General features: G+C 43.1%; 3 protein-coding genes across 4 annotated transcripts; 2 read left to right on the top strand and 1 right to left on the bottom strand.

Annotated features, from left to right (window-relative positions):
- Positions 1-1,769: 1,769 nt before the first annotated feature.
- On the top strand, positions 1,770-5,543 carry LOC311218034 (zinc finger and BTB domain-containing protein 8A-like; the record flags this gene model as incomplete). The annotated part of the gene is made up of 4 exons (XM_084300494.1): positions 1,770-1,904; positions 2,854-3,844; positions 4,776-4,945; positions 5,214-5,543. Exons 2-4 carry the CDS (start codon positions 2,884-2,886, stop codon positions 5,541-5,543), a joined length of 1,461 nt encoding a protein of 486 aa, XP_084156620.1. The 5' UTR covers positions 1,770-1,904; positions 2,854-2,883.
- Positions 5,544-8,044: 2,501 nt separating this feature from the next.
- Positions 8,045-12,861, bottom strand: ZBTB8OS (zinc finger and BTB domain containing 8 opposite strand). 2 transcript variants are annotated; one of them, XM_084300545.1, is made up of 7 exons: positions 12,756-12,861; positions 11,310-11,334; positions 10,725-10,846; positions 10,455-10,537; positions 10,019-10,071; positions 9,728-9,764; positions 8,045-9,340 (listed from the first exon to the last, which is right to left on the bottom strand). In XM_084300545.1, the coding sequence occupies exons 1-7, from the start codon at positions 12,841-12,843 to the stop codon at positions 9,254-9,256; spliced, it is 495 nt and encodes a 164-aa protein (XP_084156671.1). In that variant the 5' UTR covers positions 12,844-12,861; the 3' UTR covers positions 8,045-9,253. The 2 variants fall into 2 exon arrangements, with proteins under 2 accessions (XP_084156671.1, XP_084156672.1); XM_084300546.1 differs by having other exon boundaries at positions 11,296-11,334; positions 12,756-12,841.
- A 1,390-nt stretch (positions 12,862-14,251) lies between these two features.
- On the top strand, positions 14,252-22,416 carry RBBP4 (RB binding protein 4, chromatin remodeling factor). The gene is made up of 12 exons (XM_084300811.1): positions 14,252-14,381; positions 14,890-15,037; positions 15,427-15,572; positions 16,849-17,022; positions 17,951-18,066; positions 18,238-18,398; positions 18,521-18,647; positions 18,755-18,832; positions 19,957-20,033; positions 20,138-20,195; positions 20,314-20,424; positions 21,253-22,416. Exons 1-12 carry the CDS (start codon positions 14,366-14,368, stop codon positions 21,316-21,318), a joined length of 1,278 nt encoding a protein of 425 aa, XP_084156937.1. The 5' UTR covers positions 14,252-14,365; the 3' UTR covers positions 21,319-22,416.
- The last annotated feature ends 215 nt before the right edge of the window (positions 22,417-22,631 follow it).

Raw genomic sequence — 22,631 nt, 5'->3', positions numbered from 1 at the left:
CATCCTCCATGATTTCGGCACTCTTTCAATTTTTCAATGAAAATTTATATATATATATATAGGTATGTATATATATAATTCTGCTGGTATTATGGAATATATTCAGTTTCTTCCCTGAAGCATCTGGTCACTGTCAGAGATTATTCCATTACCTAGCTATGCCAATGTCTACATTTCTTATATTTTGGTTCCTATAGTCTGCAGAAGTACTTGGCTTTGAACTTCAGATAGCCTAACCGGGCTAATAGCACTATATCTTCAGCTCCATTTATTATTTAAATTGACCTCGATGAAGCTGAAAAATGCCCGACCTGCCATCTGGCTACAGCTGAATCAAGGACTGTTCCTGGGTCCCTCTCTGACAGTCATTAGCATCTGTTAGCATAACAACAGTGCTATATAGCTGAGCGTGTATCTAAAATCTCAACTGCTGAGGGTTAGCAGAGTTAAGGGAGGACTACAGCTATTTTTATGTATTTTTTAACCCAAGTCTCTAGGTTAAAGTTATCAGTCAGACTAGGATAAGCACATGTGCTCAGGGTTTAGTTAATGAATTTACAACTTCATTAGAAACCATAACTGGACTGCAGAGGCCAGCAGTTTACATATACGATCTGGTCAAGCTGGCAGCGGGGACTTCTAATAATTTGCAAGGTAGAGGAACACGAGTTATAAACCCAGAATAGTTACTTCTATGTTCCTTTTAAGCTTCTACATGGATAGGTACAGCAGAATTGTAAGGGCAGTAGTTCCATATTCTAGCACAGACGTTCCAACACCACCTTGTTGATTTTTCTGAAATATCTCAGGGAAGTCTGAACTCGATTTGAGGGTTGCTATTAGTTGGAAGGCAGCATAAATGCGAATGAAAGGAGAAAAAAGTAATTCTAGCAAAAAGGGCTGAGTTTTGAAACAAAGAGTCATAATCATCCAGTCCTTGCCTGCAGACATTCAGTGTAATTTTTCCATTAGGTAGCAGGGTCCCTATAGCATATATTTCTGTGCATCAACACACAATTTTGCATCACAAATGTTAAACACGGGACAAAAGAAATTGTAAGGAAGAGCTGGGAGGAGTTGAAGGAAAAACATTTCTGTCTCTTGGTCTAGCTGTTGTACGAAATGAAACCCTAATGAAGTTCTATGTCACATTCCAGTATGATTTTTTTTTTTTTAACTGTGAAAAATGGCAATTGTTCTCTTACCCTGTTCTAAATGAGCCTAATCGAGGAGGGTGCTATACCAGACGACCTCCAGAGGTCCCTTCTCAAAATTATTTGACGATGTCAAGCAACAAGATTGAAATAATCTTCGAACAGGCATCCGGATTATTTCATCCACGTGGAAGAGGAAGAAAATATCTGTACTGTTGCACTCCCACTTGCAGTACGTTGGTTTTGGGTGTCCTCCATTGTTTGAATACAAAACTTTCCTATTATAAAAATGCTGCTGTATTGAGTAACACAATATATCCTACTGCACAGAACTACAAATATTTCCCATTCAGGTGGCGCCTTCCTTCCACACACAAAAGCTATCTAGCCGTGCCGTTAACAATAGCAGTGCATTGTGTACGGTAAGGTAGCGGGCCTCCTGGGCAGCATGTGGGTGTGGGAAGAGGAAAGCAGCCCAGACTGCGGGGCGAGCAGGCGGAGGGAGCTGCTGGGCTGCGCCTGCATTCGGTGCGTTGCCCCTTTAATTGTGTCCCCAGCCCTCGGGCGTCTCTGTCCAACGCCCACGTCAGCAAATACCTTTTGTTTCTCTCACGTTCGGGCTGCCAGGGCTCGGGGCTGCGCGACCAGCACGGCGCCGTGAGCCGCAGCGAGCCCCGAGCGGGGGCCGGGACCCCGCATCCTCCGCCTGCTCCTCCCGGCCGAGCGGCAGCCGCCCGCGGAACCCAGCCGGTGAGTGGCGGCTGCGCAGCCCCGCTCTTGGGCTCGGGCTCGGAGCGGGCGCCGGGGCCGGGGCAGCCCGGGGCGGGCTGCGGCGAGGGACGTCGGGGGCTCCGGGGCGCCGGGAGCCGGCGGCAGCGGGGGGCGGCCGGGCTGCGGAGCGGCGGGGAGAGCGGCGCGGGCGCCATTTGCAGCCCCGGGCGCGGCTGGAAGGAGCCGGGCGCGGCAACAAAGGGCTGCGCGGGAGCGGGCGGCGGGTGCGCGGCGAGAGGGGCCGCGCGGGGCGGGCTGGGGCGCTGCCAGCGCGGGGCGGCCGCGGGCAGCGGCAGCGGGGCCGCGCCGGGCACCGGGCGGCGGGCGGCGGGGAGCGCCCGAGGCGCCGGCTGAGCGGGAGCCGGGGCTCCGGTGGGGCGAGCGGCTCGGGGGGGCTGCGGGCTCCGCGCCGTGCTGTGCCGTGCCGCTGGAGAGCCACAGCCGCGCCTGGCCGGGCGGGGGCTCTGCGCCCGCCGGGCGTCTCGGGCTGCCGGGTCCGAGCGGCCGGGGAGCGGGTGAGCGGCGGCGGCGGCTTCTACCGGGCCTGGGGGAGCCCGGCCGGGAGCTGGGGGAGGCTCTGCCCGCCGCTGGCCGCAGGGATTCGCACCCGGAGCGTGGCAGTCCGTGCTGCTGAAGGCCTGAGTCGTTTTTGTCCTGTCCGTGAATCCTTTCTGTCTTCTCGGATGCAATCTTGGACTTTTAGGTTATGCGCTCTTCTTGCCGAGGCATCTTTTCACCTCTTTTAGAGTTGTTCAATTTACTCCGCTATATTATGCGGGGCGCGGGGGTGGAGCTATATGGGGCATGCGATGCTTGCAGCTTCATGTCTTTAAAGATAGTGCTCATCTCTTAAAATAGCATTCAGCAACATCGATTTAGTTTTAGATTGTCACGAATATGCTTTTTAAATTTTTTTTCTTTACTTTAGAGCAAGACTTCCTGTTACTCCCTCACTGGAATGGAGATTTCTTCCCATCAGTTCCACCTCCTAGAGCAGTTAAATGAGCAACGGAAGCAAGACTTATTTTGCGACTGCAGTATCCTGGTGGAGGGGAAGGTTTTCAAAGCGCATCGAAATGTCCTGTTTGCCAGTAGTGGGTATTTCAAGATGCTGCTTTCACAGAGCTCCAAGGACACGAGTCAGCCAACAATAGCTACTTTCGAGGTCTTCTCTCCAGAGACATTTATGGTTATCCTGGACTTTGTGTATTCAGGCATATTGCCTTTAACTGGTCAAAATGTGATTGAAGTAATGTCAGCTGCTAGTTATCTGCAGATGACAGATATTCTTAATGTCTGCAAGACATACATTAAATCCTCTCTGGATATTAATGAAAAGGAGAAGGATCAATACCTTAGCCTTTCAGCCAAAAGTACCAACAGCGAACCTGCTCATCCAACTCTTTATCGGTCCAGAAGAAAAGCAAAGAGCAACCCAAGGCGTTCCTATTCAATTCCAGATGAAAAGTCTAACATGGTGAATGAAAACTCGTGGAGTAGTTACAGCAGCTACCTGTCCTCACAGATGATTCTTCAGCGGGCAGACACACAGCTATCGAAGAGGGGCAGAAAACAGAGCTCAACGAGAAAGCGCCGAAAGCATCTAGGATTGTCCCAAACTCGTGATTTTGGGCAGTGCAAATCAAACAAAGCTGAGCGGGCTGGCGAAGGTTGCAATGCATCGGACTCTAGTCACCTCTCTCGGGCGAGAGAGGAAGCTGATTTTGATGCAGAGAATGATGTTGATCATAATGATTATGGATATAATCACGAATCAGAAGTAATACCGAAGAGGTGGTCTGTTGCTCAGCTAGAACAAGAACTTTCGCGAACTTCTCCTGAGTTCATGGAATTAAAAGCAGAAGAACTGTACACCTCAGTGCCCACAGTTTTAGGTGTAATGAGTAGTTGGAATGAAGGTAAAAAAATACTTCTGATTTTGCAAAGTTGGCCTTTATTTAGAAGTCAGATAAGAGAATCTTGTATGGCTGCATGAGAACCAAAATGATGCCTAGTCTGTCAGGTTACTGACATACCACTTACTCTATTGTAGCGCCTGGCAGAATGAGAGGCTTTGAAGCCAGAACAGGACAAGAGAATTAGAATCAGAGAGCCTGACCCAGGTATTCTGTAGTTAAAATAATATGTGCCTGATTATTTGGACCTAAATGGAGTTTTATGATGCCTAAAGGGCTGCAGTTGACTTAAGGACCTGAAGGATTGAATCACCCTTGTAACACCCCTGGTATCTGGCAGTAGTAGAGGTGTTCAGCCTGATCCTGTGCTCTTTACAAGAGAAGGTTCCTGGTGTTGGTGCCGTGCTGCATTTCCCTTAAGGTGCAAACCAACCCAGAACTTCACGATCGCTTGGTTGCACTGCATAAAGCGTCTAAGCTCTTGGTGAACTGACAGCATGTGTCTGAGGTGGTGGAATAAAGCTGACAGCTACATTCTTACACACATTGTTTTGGGAACTAATCTAATATAGCTTATTATAAAGGCATAACTTTAAGACTTCAAAATCCTACTATACTACAGAGATTACAAATACCTAATTTCTGAAGTAGTAGCTAATGCAAGAGTCAGCTATAATATACATTGTCATCTATGTATTCATGTTCATCTGTATGTCTAAAATTAAACACCTGGAATAAGGAAAAATATGTCATCAAATGCCTAACATATTCAGTAAAAACTACTGCTTTCTAGGGATGATATTTTGTGATTTTTTTTTTTTATTTAGTGACAAACCAGAGGAAAAATGACCTGCTACTTATTTAAGCTTAAAAATAATCAAATGTGAAGAAAGACTGCGGTGTTTGACATGTTCCCTGTGTTCCTCTGTGACAGATGACCTACCTCGGATGCGATTCAAGTGCCCCTTCTGCACACACACGGTGAAACGACGCGCAGACCTGAAGCGACATCTTCGGTGTCACACAGGGGAGCGACCGTACCCATGCGAAGCGTGTGGGAAGAGATTCACTCGACTGGAGCATTTACGTAACCACTTCCAAACGGTATGTCATGTCAGCAGGAGATTCAGCCTAGGAAAGAAAGCCCGAGATTTCATTGGTACCAGCTGTTCGGTCATTTCTATAACTAGTACCGGAGAGGTGTCCTAGCTGAGTATCAACTTCAATTATTCAGTATTTAAATTGGAAAATTTGATTTTTACCTTTACTTTCTAGAACAATCCAGTGAATTTTCCTTTTTTCTTTTATTTAAAAGTAAAAATAAACTGTGTTTGGTTGAGCACTGACCTTTTCAAATTTTAAATCTTTTTAGATACATCAAGCCGGCAAACTTATCTGCAGAAAATGCAAGCGGCATGTAACTGACCTAACAGGATGTGTTGTTCAGCAAGGAACAAGACGCTACAGACTGTGCCATAAGTGTCTAGCAGAAGCTAATTTTGACAGCAACCCTGATGATTTAGATGCAGAACATTCTCCTGTCTCCTCCACAGGAAACAAACATTCCAGTTGGGCCTTGGAAGAGGAACAGAAATCAGATGATGAAACAATGGAGGAACCGTATAACTTGGTTGTCCGACATGTTAGTAGTGATGATACTCCGAATGAGGCAGATGAAAAGGTGAAACCAAATCTTAGGTAGATATATTTGTATATTTGTTATTGCTGTATTCAAGATTAAATTACTTGTGTTTTACCAACTAATGCTGGTTTATTAGTTCATTAAATATTGTTAAAATGATGTTGTTAGAAACAAAATAGGGCTACAAACATGTTGCTTTGTACTCACAGACACACAACAGTGTAACTACTTCTAAACATCATCCAGAAATTACTTATTATCTGGAAACTATTTAGGAAAATTGCTTTATATTTCTTCGAAGACTTACTCAGAGCTCCGGTTCATAAGGAACGAATAAACTATTTTACAGTTCCACAAGGAAGATTCTATACTACATAGATTTAAAAAAATGATAATTTGCTTTGAAAAAGTCTTACAAAAGCATCTAAGAAATGTAAAACAATTTTGTTGACACTGTAACTAACATGTATATACACTCAAACTTCCTAAGAAAGGAGTAAACAAATAGAATTCTTCCTGCTGTACTGCAGCTTTGTTTTCTGATCGATCTGTTCCTCACAGTTCTGAAAAGCATGAACTATTTTAAAGAATAAACACTGCCATACAGAGTAGAATAATGAACAGAACATCTGTAGTGCATTTCCATAGTATGAGTTTGCCTTTTCAGGTATGAAGTTTTTTTTTTTTGTACTGTGAATTTAAAGCAAAGATAAACTAACATGGTTCCAAGGAAATAAAAGCGCACTCACAGTTCTCAGCTTTCTTCCATTTTTTTCAGGACTGGTGCAAGATTTGCTTAAACTCTTGTCTGTCTTATGCTAAAATACCAGAGAGGACAAGCCTCTTTAATTTCAATGGGACACATCATGCATCATGTAGCTATTTTAGAAAAGCTATCCTAAAAAGAAAATAGGATGCTCGAAGGCTGCTTGACCAAACAATAAAAATTGCAATTTCCTTTAGAGTTTAAGCAACCTTTGCACTTCTGGAGTCTTCAGCTTTAGTAATGATATTCTTTTTGCAGTCTTACTCTCTTTTGAGTAAGAGAACCAAGCCTCCCTAGAGAAACTGAAAATGGTTAGTGCTTTTTTTTTATTAAAAGGTGAAGTGAAAAAATAGAAGCTTTTTGGACTAAGTAGAGAATGGCATTAACAATGGGAACTCTTGATAGAGACCTGCTGTTTGCTCTCATGTCTCTTTTTTATTCTACTTTTCCTTAGAAAGGAAGGTTAGCAGGACCTGTAGCGTAAGGTTACTGCCAAATGAGCAAAAATTCCCTTTGGAGAATTTAAGAGCAGTCATACTGATTCAAGGTTCTGTCTCCACTAGCGTCATGAGCAGATAACTACTAATCTGAAGTAGAAGAGGACAACCCTATGTAAGAATTCCCTAATGCTCTCCCTGACTCCAAACGTTTTCAGTTTAGGGGATTTTCTTAACTCGGGATTTAGTACATCTAGCAATCACCAATGCATGTCTCTTTGAAGTACTTCCCCACTCTACCCTTAAACTCATCTATACTTACATCAACAGTATCCTTTAGCAAACACCTCCGCAGGTTTAGTGTGCCTGTGTAAAACCCTCTCCTTTGAACCGCTCCCAGAACTGCCACTGCTGCCTCTAGCTGATCCCATGGGGACTGCACATGAAAAGCTTTCTCAACTAACAGCAAAAAAGGGAGGTTTTGCTGTTCAAGCATGTTTATGAAGTAGCTGCTTGCAGGTAGCGTTGAGCTGGGCCCCAGCTGGGTGAGAATATGGCCAGCTGAGAAAACACCTGCTTATTGAGGCCTGTCACTTCCTGCGGCTGTTAAAATGGAGAATTTCAGACCTGTGTTACCGTATTTAAATATTGAAAAAAAAAAAGAGTAACAATTAAGTGCTTTTCTAGTAAGTTCCTGTCAGCACCTGTAAGAGCAGAGCTGTTTATGGTGTCACTACAGGTTGTGACTGATGGTGTACATGGCCTTTTAGCACTACCACGTTAAAGTTTAACGACATTAACGTCCCTTCTCTCGTTTTAGTGGGAAAAAAGAAAATAAATAAATTAAAAAAAAGCCACTGCCCCCCGCACCCACCTCACGGCCCCGCTCTCGCCTCAGGCGCTGTGGAGATTAAAACCGCCTCACACTCGACGCCCGATTGGCTAACCACGGTCACCTGACCCAGCCAGCCAATGAGGTGTCGAGGCCGCTGCTGAGGGGCGGTAGCGGCGCTGGGCCGGGTGAGGGCCCGGAGCGGTGACCCCGAGCCTGCCGCGGCCGCCATTGGGGGCCCCGGGCCGGTGGGCTGGGGACAGGCCCTGGCCTCGCTCTTTCTCCACAGCTCCACCATGCTGGCACTGTCCCCAGGCCCAGCAGGACACCACGGGCACGTGCTGGAGCCCTTGGGCTCCTTCAGTGGGGAGAGAAGACCCGCTGTGTGAAAATCGTATTTGTTCACGAAGGGGTCTGCTCACCTCAGCACAGAGCAAAGCACAAATGTAATCTATTAGACTCAAAAATCCACCAGCCAAAATTACTCACAGCCAAAGATACTCACACAAAGCTGTTAATTCTTTTAGTCGGTTTTATTTCAGTGACAAAGGTTTCTCAAAAATAGATTTTATCCCTCATCTTCACAATAGAAAAAAAAAACTGTCCGGTCCACTTAAGATGATTTTACAGCAAAATAAAGATGAGACATTACCTCCAGTGGCAAAGCACCTCTAAAATTTACCATAAAAAACAGGTCTTGGCAGCGCAGACCTTCCCTTACTGTGCCTATGTCACATTTGAATAGCAATGGCAGGTAATGCACATTTGCTGTCCCGTGATTTAAAACAAAACAATTTTTAATTTATTTTTGATTTAGTGATCTCAAGTTCTAGTGTTTGACTTTAAAGGAAAAGCTAAAAGAAGCTTTTCAGGGGTTAGGCATACAATCTCAGAACGCTGTATATATTGAAAAGAGATTAAATGCATGGACTCCTCTCAGTGGTAAAAAACAGTGTAATAATCAAAAAGAGTCAGTTTGACTTGTGAATCGCCATGCACAGTCCTCCTACCAGAGGGATGCTCTACATTGTCCTTTATAAAAAAAATGGGAGCTGATCCAGATTGTCTGCTTCTTCTAAAAGATGAGAATCAGCTTTCACAACACAAAGTTAGGAGCGAACCTGCAGAGAATCTGGTGAATTCCTTTCAACAGTGGCAGCAAAGCAGTCTACTTTTTTAGGATAATAAATGGCTATTAGTATTCCTTGTACACGGTCACATGCTTTAAGGTTTTATCTGGAAATTTATTTCCAGGAAGTCAGCACCACCTGGTGGCGTGACTGATCCACTGAAGATATTTAGGACCCTTCAGATAATACAAAAGAGCTCAAAATTATTCTATTTAAATTTGCAAATGAAGTCATGTAATTATCTCCTGCCACCCTACAAAAAGCTAGTATTTAGCTAGCAGCTCCACTACTTTATCTTAGTTCATACAGCACCCAACACACGTATCAGCTTTAAAAGCTGACTACCAGCATTCCTGAGAGACTTTCATCCCATTAATTCTCTTCTCGAATCCCCCCCAGACCCAACTAGCTCTTTTTTTCCTGGCATGCAGGTCTTGGTCTGGCTCACCATCCTCCAGTAAAAATACAGGATAACATTTCCCACAACCCCCTTCAATTTATGATTTGAATCAGCTAATTCCTTAGTCCCATTCATGGGGGTTACAGTTTTCTTGTGACTTTTGTCAACCAATGACAAGTATCGGCTTAGTTACATTTCTCTTGCTTTAAATATCAATGATGACAAAGACTTCTGGCTTTTCTTCTTCACAGATCTGCATTGCTGAGTAAGTTATGGCTTTGACCTCTGTGCCCTAGAATGAAAAAGACACAAAAGCATGAATTTTCTGAGCAAAATAAGACTAAGCAAGAAGTTGTGATAACAATGTGAGAACCAAACTCACGTAAACATTCTGAATATCGACTGTTTCACTATTTTATCGTACATCACAAAAACAAACAAACTGTTGAGTTTGCCAGTGTGAAGGAAGCATCAGCTCAACAGTTCAGAAATGTACTCACAAAAAAAAAAAAAAAAAAAAAAAAAAGCAGGATGTAAGACCTTAAGTTATTAGTGCCTGTGATACCACTCAAATATATTTATACTTGGATCTCTTGCCAACTTAGAGGTCTGACTTAAAAGACACCACCCCCTCCCTATCCCCTAAAACATGAAGATGTACAGGTGAATCACTGCATACCTGAGGGTGTTTTTGTAAAGAGAACTCTTCTCCCCACCTTTAAAAGTAAAAAGAAAAGAGGTGATCGTATTGGTAATATTTAATCAAATGTTACAACTAGTTTCATTGACAAGCATAGGACAGTGAGACTTTGATCTAAAGCCTCAAAGAATGGTAAAGGAGTCCACAATCCACTTTTTAGAAAGCATCAGTGCCCTCCCAGTACATCACAGTATTTCAGAGATATGACTGAAGGCAACATGTGTCTTCAGTGGAAGATATTCATTACTTAGTTAATCATTTAAAGCTCACCCAATTGATCTTATTTTGAATTGCATCCGGTCAATGTAAAGCACTTTCACCTCCTGCAGAGAAAGCAAGAGAAAAAAAATGTGTTAGAACATCTTCTATATTCAGGCACAATACCTCATTAACAAGAATATTCTACTGTTTAAATGGAAGCTAAAACCAGAAAATCTGAGCATTCTCAAAGATGCATACTGCTACTTGGAACATACAGACAGCAGAGCTGCCACTCAGGTATAATGGCAGGTAACGACTGTTTTTTTTGGAAACAAAGCTACGTGTTTATTTCTGATTTTTTTGTGCCTTGGTATCTTCTGCCTTACACCTAAGTGATCTGTTGTGTCCCTTTTTCTTTCCTAAGGGGACAGTGCATTCAGAGCCCGTACTACCAGAGAATTGACTTGTCCCACAAAATGGAAATAGAACAAAACAAAACACTTACCCTGGGTATAAAGAACTCATTGGCACTGAATTTATACAGCCACTCATCCAAGAAGTGAAAGAGAAGAGACAACATGTCATGCCCTGCATGATTGAAGCAGAGAAGGTAGTCAGTCAGTTGACTGCCCCAGTAAGAACACCCAAACATTTTTAAGAGTGCAGCTGATGTACAGCTTCTGCCCAACTAGAAGATTCAGATTAGTTATGCTTAATTGAATTTTCATCCACTATTACAAAACTACATCTAAAAATCCAATATAAAAAGTCTTACCTTCTGCTTCTACCTCTACAGTATCCAGAGGTTCCACAGTCTCTGTATCAGTCATGTAGCCAAACATGGCCATAACACACTGCTCAAATGCTTCTTCCAAAGTGTCTCCCCATGCATGTAGCCTAAAGAGACACAGGATAATTTACCACACTGTAACAATAAATAAATAAATAGAAGTATTATGCAGGTGAGAAATGCGAACATAAGAACAAATACAAAGGAAGTGACTGCACAGAAATGCTCCTCTATACCTATGCATTTGGGTAGATCACATAGATTTTAGAATTTACATAGAATTTAGAAAAAATTTGTTGTAAGGGCAAGCATTTAAAAGAAGGTTTCAAAAGACACTCCCAAAGAACAGAAGCACCACAGCAATAGTACTTTAGCAAAGAAACCAAGTATGTGGTTCTATGCCCTCTGAAGAGCAGAAATGAAATAGACAATCAAAAAAACTCAGTACATGACATTTCCTAGTTCCATAAGGTCCATCTGTAACCAGTCTTTAACAGTCACCCCAGACTTGTATCAGTGTAAGAAATAACGCATTTGTCATATAGATAAATCCTACCTGCCCATACTTACTGCACATCTGCTGTGTGATCCAAATCTGAGGAGGAAGGAAAAAGAAAAGGCATGACATCACCACATATACTTTAAAACAAAGATAAAAAATATTGTTGTTATAATAATAACTTTCTACATTCATCCTGAGACAGTGAACAATGATCATCTATCTTCCAGTGTATTAGGAAAAATAGCATAGGTAAAGCCTTCTGCTCAGCAGAAAAAAAATAGCGTTTAATACAAATTGTGGTAGTGCCCTACATGTACATGTACCCTATGTTCAGAGTATGGCTGGTGTAATGCAACAGCCTTCTACAAGTTAATTGACAAAAAAAACAGCAATAAAGAGTTTTTGCTGAAGTCTGCAGGACTTGAAATTGTTCATGCAGAGGATAAGATTTGCAAATGTTCACAGTTCAGTGAACAAGCGTACCTGTCCACACCCAAAAACACCCATTATGCAAAAAGGAGAAATTTTAAGTGTGTAATACAAAATATAAAGTAATCTTCACTAATAGCATAAGCTTAACATCCCAAGCATGTATCAAGTTTTACATGAACATCATTTATATTCCCTTAGAGAAACAAGAGAAATGGAAAATTGGGCCAGGTTGGTAGAAACAGGGCTATCTTGGGATGTAAATATGCCACGCTGTGATCACTCCAACTGAATGATGCCTCTGATGCTGTTTAGATCATTCATACACTATTAACGGTTTCTCGACAACTGTCTCTAAAACAAACAAATTCCAGTGAATGTAAAAGAAGAATCAAATCTCGTCCAGTTATAGAAGCAACGCAACTATTGTAATATGTCACCGTATTTCTGCACTGCTATCAAATAGAGATCTGAACACATCCTAAAAATACATCTTCTAACAGAGTAATGTAAACTGTCCCTGCAAACAGACACTGCTCAAATAGAAAACAGACTCTGTGGTCTCCTGTGAGTGCCTTACGATGGCCCTTGGGCTGACGCCCTTTGGCTTGAAATTTCTTAGAAGTCATTCCAGGGGTAGAGAATACAAGAGAATGATCCTGTAGTAGTACATGTAGGAAGAAGAAAATACCAAAAAACAAAACAAAACAAAAAAACAAAAACCACACAGAAGACCAACACACTCTTGCTTATCTCTTGTAATATAAAGGAAGTAGACAATGTAATGTCTAGCTAAGAAATAGCTCAAAAGGGTAAAGTTTTCAGCCTACGTCTCTTAACTAATTTATTCATATGATTTCCTTAGCAGCCATAACAAAAAAGGCAGCCACCTTCCATAAAGAGAAATGGATGTATCTCATCTCTATTTTCAACTAGAGATGTATCCCGCAGTCTAAACACACAAAATTACCACACTACAAAACCCCACAAGCACCTAAACAGCATATCCTGCTTTCATCCTTCCTCCCCCACCCCGACTGCACCGTCACACTCGTGCTGTACGGGATAGCGTTAAAAACACTCACATTCATACTTCTTATTGAGCGGGGGGTATTTGGCTTTGGTGGCCCTCTGCTCCGCCGTCAGGTTGTAGTCCCTCTCGTCGCCTGCCATCGCTGCTGGGCCGAGCACCGCTCGCCCACTTCCTGCTTGCGCAGAACATGGCCACCGCCACCCGCAGTCAGCCTCGTGCCTCTCGTGCTGCTGTTGCAAAAACCCTTTTCAGTGTTTTTTTCACCCGGCAGCAGCTTGGTAACAGCTGTATGCTGGTGTGTTTAAACCCAGTATGTTATGATGCTCGCTGTCAGAGCGCGGCGAGGCGAGGGGCTGCAGTCCTGGCGGAAAGCACGCACCGCAGCCTTTGCGGGGAGGAACCACGTTTCTTCACCAGGCTTTGGATTCAGCCTCAAAACACTGCAATAATGAAAAATAATGAAAACAGCTATGAGGTGAATTAAACGTTCATGCTTCAGGTATTCTCGGCTTCCAGGTTTTACAGCCGAGGGTGCTCAGCCCACTGCAAGCCGGAGTATCTGGTGCCTCCAGACCCCGAGCTGGGACAGAAACCCTGCAGCCTTCCACACAGCCTTAAAGAAAAAAGCATTTTCCCCTTCAAGAGAGTGACTTCATTTAAGGCTTCGATCCTAGAAAAATGGGCATGGCAAATAAAACCGTGTGTGTTCAATGTGTTCAATTTCCTCCCGAATTCTTTTTTCTTTTTTTTTTTGAAAGGGGAAGGGGTGATTTTCATTAAAAAAAAAAAAAAAAAAAAAAAGGAACTGATATTTAGAAGCCTAATTCTCAGACCAGACCTTAGTAGTTGCTGAGTTTCATACCAGTATGTATCTATAAACTGAACAGACTTAGACTCAAGTTAATCAGAGTCTCTGATCTAATTAATTTTTCCTCAGATTAGATCTGTAGATTTTCAGGTACAGTAACTATTCTCACTTTCTCTGTATTTTTGTGCATTTTTAGATTTACCCACAGCTGAGCCCAAGACTTCCCCAAACAACGCAAACACTAGACTTTTAGGTGCCATATAACATTTATTAACAATACACCTCAGCCTGTCTCTCTGCTAGTCACAGGGTTCTCTGCACCACACAGGGTTCCCCCCTTCAGATACACTATATCTGCATACTCTGAAGGGAAATTGGGGGAAAGAAGCAGCGAGGGACGACTGCGGGCAGCGCAAGGCCCCAGGGAGTGCTCAGGGGGTGCTCAGGACCGGGCCAGGCCCCTCACACCGCCCCCGGTACCGGCAGGAGCCGCCCCCCCCAGGCCGTGCCCGCGGGCGCTGCCCCTTTAAGATCCACTCGAGGGGCTCGCGCCGCCCTCCCCTTCCCTTTCCCCTCCGCAAAATGGCGGCTCCCAGGGGAGCTTCACCCCCCTCCCCCTCCCATCCCCCTCCATCCCACGTGACCCTCCCCCCCTCCCCGCGCGCGGCCCGTCCCCGCCCCTTGCCGCTCTCTGATTGGCCGCGGCCTCCCGGCGGCGGGCGCTGATTGGGCGGCGTTGGCGCGCGAACGGGGGGTGCGCGGCGCGCCGGGGCGGCAGGCGGCGGGGGCAGGGAACAATAGAGCCGCGGCCTGACGGCTCCGCGCGGCCCCGCAGTGCCCGCCGCCGCCCCGCCATGGCGGACAAGGAAGGTACGGCACAGCCCGGCCCCGATGCTCCGCCAGGCCTCAGCCGGGCCCCGCCGAGCTCGGAGGAAGCCTTCGGGGGCCTGGGGCGGCTCCGCCAGGGGGCGCGCGGCGGGCAGGGCCTCGCCGGGCCTGTGGGGCCTGCACCGGGTTGGGGGGGGGCGACCGGGGCCTGTGGGGATGCGGCGGGGCCTGAAGGGGGCTGAAGGGGGCTGGGGGGTGGCACCCGGTCCTGGGGAGCCCCGGGGGGTTGCGGGCTGCCGGGTCCAGGCTCCGGCCGGGCCGCGGCGCTCGGTAGCAGCTCGGGGTCGCCCCCGCCTGCACGGGGCGCTCTGGGCCCCGCAGCGCCTCAGGCAGCGGGGTTGGGGCCCGGGGTTGTGCCCGCAGGGCAGGCTGACCACAAAGCGGTGCCCGTAATGATTTTCTCTCTATTCAGTGCCCGTTTGTGACATTGCGTGCTTATTATAAATGTATTCGCAACGCTAATGTGTGTTTTCTTAAAAAAAAAAATTAGCAGCCTTTGATGATGCGGTGGAGGAACGTGTGATCAACGAAGAGTACAAAATATGGAAGAAGAATACTCCCTTCTTGTACGACTTGGTTATGACCCATGCTCTGGAGTGGCCCAGCCTGACTGCGCAGTGGCTGCCAGATGTCACAAGGTGAGCTGCTCCTTTAAACCACGATAAATTGTAAATCTAGGACCCTTTTTTGTTGAAGCGAGGCATTATATGATTCTTTTCTGTTTTAATTGCTTTTTGTATCCTTACCTTGCCTTGCCATCAGCAAGTTGAGGACCACAAATACTAGAGTCAGTTTCATTTTGTGAAAATAAAAGCCTTTTATCACTGAGAAGACATTTTCACACCCTTGATTTTGATGCTTTTCTTCTTTCCACTTCACCTTCTTTAAAAACAAGTCTCCTTTCTTCTAACACAGAAATAAATATAGATATAACTTCAGTATAATCACTGTCATCAAAAGCTATTGCGGTCAGCTCGGTGTTTATATGAATCCCTTTTGTTTCTCATTCAACTTTCTTCTCTTGCAGACCCGAGGGCAAAGACTTCAGTATTCATCGGTTAGTGCTGGGCACCCATACTTCAGATGAACAAAATCATCTCGTGATAGCTAGCGTGCAGTTGCCGAATGACGACGCGCAGTTTGATGCTTCGCACTATGATAGTGAGAAAGGAGGTAAGGGGCCAAAGGTGTCAGCCAGGTGGAGTTCTAACCATTTTTTCCTCCTCCTCTCAGTACAATATTTCTCTTTTCTTAACATTCAGGCAATAAAATTCAGATACTACTCCTGAACTGGCCAGTTTATTTCTGTTATCCTTACTTAATGGACAAATATCACGTTTGATGTATCTGCATAATGTCTTGGAAGACCTATTGAAAAAGCATGCAGGGAAAAACTTCACCCCTCTATTTTTCATCATGAGTTGACAATGAATTTCTTGGAGAACTGCTTAACCTGGTTTTTATCATCATTTTTGCATTACATAAACTCAGTGAGAAAGTCACTCACGTAAAAGGATGTTTTATTTCAGAGCAGTGTATCATTTCAAATGTTCTCCTCTAGTCTGAATTCTGCTGCCTGATACTTGTGCCAGCCTGGCTTGGATGAAAAGATGTCTGTATTTTGTTCAGTGAACTGGCCTTGAATTTGATGCTTTCTGTAATCTTAGTTGGCTGTCAGCATTGCTCCAAGTTAGGCACTTCTCACGTTTGTTTGGTTGAATCAATCTTTCTACATGGTGCAAGTCCTCAACGACCTAATTTTAGCTTTTGTTTTTACCAGAAGCCTGGATTATGCATTTTGTGTTTTGATCTTTGGGCTTCTCAGTTATTGTTAAACACAATGTTGTCTAATAAATAATTTGTTTCCATTCTATCTTGGTATTTCTCAAAAATACACTATTCTGAGTAAAAAAAAAAAAAAAAAAAAGGAAATTGCAAGCCTTCTTTTTGCTAGAATGTTGCTGTGCAATTTCCTTAAAATAGAAAGTTGCTATAACTAACTATAGAGATATAAGGTGGCTTTAGCAAGTTATGTAGTTTCACATTTTAAACCTTGTGCAGCAATTTCTTTATATCAGAATTTTGTCTGTTCTGCAAGGCTGAACTTTGTTATATTTGAAAGTGCAGTTACAACACATTCATTTCAAATATACAGCACATACCTTCATTACAGATCAAAATTTTAGGTAGGATGAGTTTGGGTCTTGTGCTGTTTTAGGAGAAAACAGTTTGTCTCTCAACTTAGCCAAAGTCCTGATGTTTTTATGTTATAAATAGAGATATTTAATACAATGTGCCATTTGAAAACTGTGTTCTTCTAGTTGCTTGTTCTTATGACTATTCACCCAAAATAAGTCCTTGGTAGTACCAGTAACTGAGTCTGGATCTTTGTGTCTTGTTCTGAAAATGACTAATTATTTACAACTATTAAATACCTCTTTTTTTCCAGAGTTTGGAGGCTTTGGGTCAGTTAGTGGAAAAATTGAAATTGAAATCAAGATAAATCACGAGGGCGAAGTGAACAGAGCGCGTTACATGCCACAGAACCCCTGCATCATTGCCACAAAGACTCCATCCAGCGATGTCCTCGTCTTTGATTACACCAAACACCCTTCTAAGCCAGGTGCCTGAATCTTTGTCATGTCTGTGCTTCAGAGGTCATAAGAATATAAACAACATCCTTTTCTTAAGAAAATACTCTTAAGAGAAAGCTGATGTAGTGCAAAAGAGGTTGAAAACGTCTGTGGATTCTATATCACTTGTAATTCTAGAGGAAAGTGGGCATTTAGTGTGAAAGGTTATTTTGTAGAGACGTGAACGTAGATATCTGATGTGTATCAGTACAAAGGTACGTGTTTTTCTCTTGCTGTCTTAGTGTGTTTGCCATGTCAGTGTATGCGATGATATTTGGAGTGGTAGAAGGTGGCTTGCTGGGAATGATATAATCTGGGTAGCTGAACTGTTGTCTTGATCTGCAAGGGTATTACCTCTCATTTACTGATGAGCTTGGCAAGATCACACAGAGTAACTAGTTCTGCCAGTTGCGGGGAAGATCAGAAGTGTATTTATCGCTTTTGAAGTAGGGTTGGAGATGATGAGAGAAAGAACAATACTCCACCAGCAGAATGTTTAGGAAGAATTTTCTGAGCAGTAATTGGGTTGGGCTGCTGCTGCTCCTTCATCCAGCTAGACCAGGTGCATCGTGCCAGAGTCTGAAGGTGGCTACTGGGCTTCTTTGACTCTTCAGCAGGTAGCATAGCGCTAATTTAGGAAGGGCCACTGCTAGGTCATCCAGCCTAAAAATTTGCAGCTTTGAAAAAATCTGCAATTTGTGTCTGTTTAAGCAGACAAACTGCTCTGTGCTGTCTTGCTGCGTTTTGTTTTAATGAGGTGATTCTTAGGTTGGGGATAATGCTCAAAAGGACAAAGAGGCATCCTGTTGGAAATAGAAAGCAAAGTTTAGTAAAGCACAGTAAAGCTTAATGCCAGGTATTCCACGATGCACTGAAAGTGATACTAAGCATTGGAGTTCTTATGCTGCTGCTTTACAGACCCTTCTGGAGAGTGTAACCCTGATCTGCGTCTTCGTGGACACCAGAAAGAAGGTTATGGGCTGTCATGGAACCCAAACCTGAGTGGGCATTTGCTTAGTGCTTCTGATGATCATGTGAGTACTTTTTAAATATTAGCTGGGGTACAACCTGCACTTTATTTGCGACCCTCGGCAAAAGGTTAAAAATGTTTTTCTTTCTTGAGGGGGGAGGAGGCAGGAGAGGTGATGAGAATTTCTGTCTCAAGATTCAAATTTGTTTTGTTTTGTTTTTTTTTTTTTTTTAAGACTATTTGCTTGTGGGATATTAGTGCTGTTCCAAAAGAAGGTAAAGTGGTGGACGCGAAGACCATCTTCACAGGGCACACAGCGGTAGTGGAAGACGTGTCTTGGCACCTGCTCCATGAATCTCTCTTTGGATCTGTTGCTGATGATCAGAAGCTCATGATGTAAGTGGGGTACTGTCTTTAGAAAATGAGCACTTCTGTATGCTTTGCTTCCCCAGTTGCCTCCAATTCCATCAGTAAAACTGGCTTTAAGCCTTTATTTCCATTCTCCTTTCTCCTTCCAGCTGGGATACGCGGTCAAACAACACCTCCAAACCTAGTCACTCGGTGGATGCTCATACAGCTGAAGTCAACTGCCTCTCTTTCAATCCCTACAGCGAGTTTATCCTGGCTACAGGATCAGCTGACAAGGTAGGTCTGCCTTGAACTTGGAACATATTTATTTAGTTTCTGATGTGTAAATGTGGATGTGTTATATTGGTTACTTCAGGAAAAAATGTTTTTGTGTCTTTGACTAGACTGTCGCATTATGGGACTTGAGGAACTTAAAACTGAAGTTGCACTCCTTTGAATCCCATAAAGATGAGATATTTCAGGTACAACAAAATATCTTTGTCTTTTATGCCCTTAGTTCTACTTAGATGGCTGGGAAAAAATGAAAAGTATTCTTTTCCTCTATGTTTTTATTAAGTGTACTTGTGCTTAAAACCCTCGTTCTTTTCTCTCATCTGTTTATAATTTCCTGGCTTATTGTTGTGGAGATGTGTAGCTTTCTGTGTGGGGGTGACTCCAGCACAGTTCAGAGTATCCAGAAAGCCAGGGTCAGAATGTAACAAGGAAATGTTTGAGAGTTTTGTCCACAATGTTAAGAGTGAAATACTAGCAGTACAGAGTAAATGTAAATTATTCATGGTAGCAGATTGAAGCAGGGAGGCACAATGAAATGGCTGCAGTGTTTTCATCTTCTCAGCTTGGTCCTGGAAGAAGGTTTTAGCTGGTAATCACTAAAGGGGACTGCTGGACCATCTTGTGACAAAAAATAATTGCTAATTTTGCTCGTTGTAAATATAGAAAGTTAACATCATTAGTAGCATGTGCTTAGCAGTTACAATATTTCCATCTCCAACTCATGCATTAGTCAGAACCAAAATATGTAGAAGGTTTTTTTTTGTGGAAGGGTTGGTACTTAAAAGATTCTGTACATAATTTTATTTAGAGGTAACCAGAGTCTTAAATGTCAGGTTAACATGCAGAATTGTCTTAATTTGTAATCCTGTGATCCTAGTGAGTGGTATGTTTTGGAGAGATTTATCTCCAGCAGCCATGGTTAATGTGAGCTTTTGGGCAGTTAAGCTGTATTACAGCGATTTTCTTCTCATGTGTAAACCGTACTTACTATTTAAGGAATCTGCAGTTTATATTCGTGCAGTCCTTATTAAGGAGTAGCTAATATCCTTGAGAGTTGTTTATGCTTCTTAATATGTGGCGTTCATTAGAGGAGAGGTTATGTGTGGTACCATTTTGGTGCTCGAATGCCTCGTGACTATATAAACTAATCGCTATCTTAGAATGTAATTGTTGGGCACATTCATATTTTGAGGTAATAGCAATTTGCCTTTTCATAAAGCTCTCGTAAGATACAGTGGTGTTTGCTGTGAATGTCAGCAGTGTTATGGCTTCTTAAAACTAACCTGCTTTCTAAATTCATCCTTGTCTGTAGGTTCAGTGGTCTCCCCATAATGAAACTATATTGGCCTCCAGTGGCACTGACCGCAGGCTAAATGTTTGGGACTTGAGGTAAATCCCAAATTCGTCAAGTTGTCATGACAAAATATTATTGATGAACTGCATCACAAACAACAACAACAAAATAAACCCAACCTTTTCATTTTCTCTTAAAGTAAAATTGGAGAAGAACAGTCCCCTGAGGATGCTGAAGATGGTCCCCCAGAGCTATTGGTAAGTCTTTTGAATCTCATTGATTGTTTTGACCTATATCACTCATCTCTGTAACACAGATTTGAAAATGTTACCACCACCACTTTTTTTTTTTTTTTTTTTCTTTCCCCTGTAATAGTTTATTCATGGTGGTCATACTGCAAAGATATCTGATTTCTCGTGGAATCCCAACGAACCCTGGGTAATCTGTTCTGTATCAGAAGATAATATCATGCAAGTCTGGCAAATGGTAAGTTGTTTGGGAAAGTGCAGGAAGTGGTAGATAAGAGAGTGTTGAACTGCCTGAATTTCAGCATTCTTGCTTTACAGCTCTTGGAATGACTTTGTAGAGCTGCCTAAGTCTCAAATGGGTTGTGAAATCCATTTGCTGGAAACAAGGGTTTACAAATACTGAGAAACTGTGTTATTTCTCTATTTAAAATGGGAAAAAAAGGAGAGAGTACTTCTTTTTCCTTCTGTGCTAGATTTTTTTTTTTAAGTGAAATTGAGGTTTCTGTTAGTTACTGTCATAACAAATGAAATGTTTGCAAATGGTATAAATATCCTCCTGTGGATGGAGAGGGGTAGCGGTGAGTAGAAAGGGCTTGCTTATTTAAATTACCAGCTGTTGAAAGTTTTGGAGAACAGTCTTGTGCAGTTCGAATAACCTTAAAGACCATTCTTCTAATTTTGGTTTATTCATAGACTGGTTCACGGAGGCTTTGTCTTAGCAGCATTCGGTATAGTTCTGGAAGGTGCTGCAGCAAAGTAAAGGATCTATTAAACATATACAAGGTAGTCTTAATTGAAATAAGCCCTGCAGTGGTCCCCACTTGTAAGAAGTCAGATTCCAACAAGCTATGGTAACTTAAGAGTACTTCTCAAATGTTTTGAAGACGTTGCTATTTCCAAAAAGAAATGTGTTGCAGCCTTTATGTTAAATAGCCTTGAGGGATCAGGGATAGGTAACTTATGTGTGCAGATAGAAAACTGCCAGAACTTTTGGAAGTGTTCTAGCAGATGGAATCCTGTTAAATGAGGTGCTAAGTGCTTCAATTCCTCCGCTTCTGTCTTGCAGGCAGAGAACATATACAATGATGAAGATCCTGAAGGAAGTGTGGATCCAGAAGGTCAAGGATCCTAGATGATAACTCTTCCTGTTCTTAGTCTTTTTTTCCTTCTCTTCCTTCTCAACCTGATACTGACTTAACACTGGTTTTGAGACACACGTAGACTTTGTGTTCAGCCATCCTTCTGTAGATACCATCGACTGCTTTTTATCCCAGACAGTGAGTACTCCCTAAGAAAAGGGCTTAGCCCAACTCAGCTGGTTCTGCACTGTAGCTCCTTGGTCATATTTCCTACAGCAACCTCTTGTGTATAGAGCTGGCTGTCCCATTTTAGCTGCTTTCCTCATACAGAGCAAACTTTTTTTTTTTCTTCTTATTTTGTCTTTAGCTTGCTACGGCTATGGGCTTTTGCCTAATTTAAACAAAAGTTAAATCAGTAGAGCTGCCAGAATATGCTTAAGCCAATGGAGATGATGCAAGTGTTAATCCACTGGCAGTTCAGAAATGGAGTGTGGAAGGTCTTGCCCTGTTCAGTGCAGCTCAGAAGTCTTGTGATTCCTTTAGTTAATTTGTACCTGTGTGGCTTTTTCTGCCTCTGCAGATACAAAAAAAAAAAACAAAAAGGGGGAGGGGCGGGGCAAAAAAAGACTAGCAGATTCTGACTTAAACTGAAATTATTTCTTTCTATATTTTTTTCTCTCCTGGTACTTCTGGGTTTTTCATTCCTTCCTTTGGTCCTATCCCTCTTCTCCCGTCTGCTGGGCGACAGCAGTTTGGGTACATTAGCTGTTCCTGCAGAGCATTGCTCACCTTCCATGTATCCTGCTCTATTGTGTGTTTCTTGAGCTGTGTTTTCACATGTATTTCTTTCCTTTCTGTGAAATGGTTTTTAAAACTTGGGGCCACCAAGTTGTAAAGGTGTATGTTTTTACCAGCTGATGTCCCACAGATGGCATGCCCAGTAATCTAAAACAGCATTGGTAGCTGGTACATGTAAAGCAAATTACAAATTACATGTGGATGAACTACCTTTTGTAGGAGTTAGTCCTTGACCACTAGATCCTGCACATCTTCCACTAGGGTGTCCTGTTCCACCAGCAACCTGTTACTCTCCATGTTCTTCATGACTAATTGCGTGTAAGTGCTTCAGATGGAATAAATTTTTTCTACATAAACGCTGCATTGCTGTGTGGTTTTGTGCTGATGGTTTCCTTCTGCATTGGCAGTTTTCTTGAGAGTAAACTATTTTTTTCAGAAAGCAGAGAAAGCAAGCATAAAGCAAGGGCGTAATCTCTACCTGCGAGAGGGTAGGTGCTGGGATGGATAGTCCTTACATTCATAATGCATGTTCTTCAACACCACCTCCTCTTATTTCTGCTGCTTGCTT

This window comes from Netta rufina (assembly GCF_964035555.1).
Source record: "Netta rufina genome assembly, chromosome: 23".
Lineage (NCBI taxonomy): Eukaryota > Metazoa > Chordata > Aves > Anseriformes > Anatidae > Netta > Netta rufina.
Note: the sequence above shows the minus strand (reverse complement) of the source record. Positions and strands in the feature narration are given on the sequence as shown.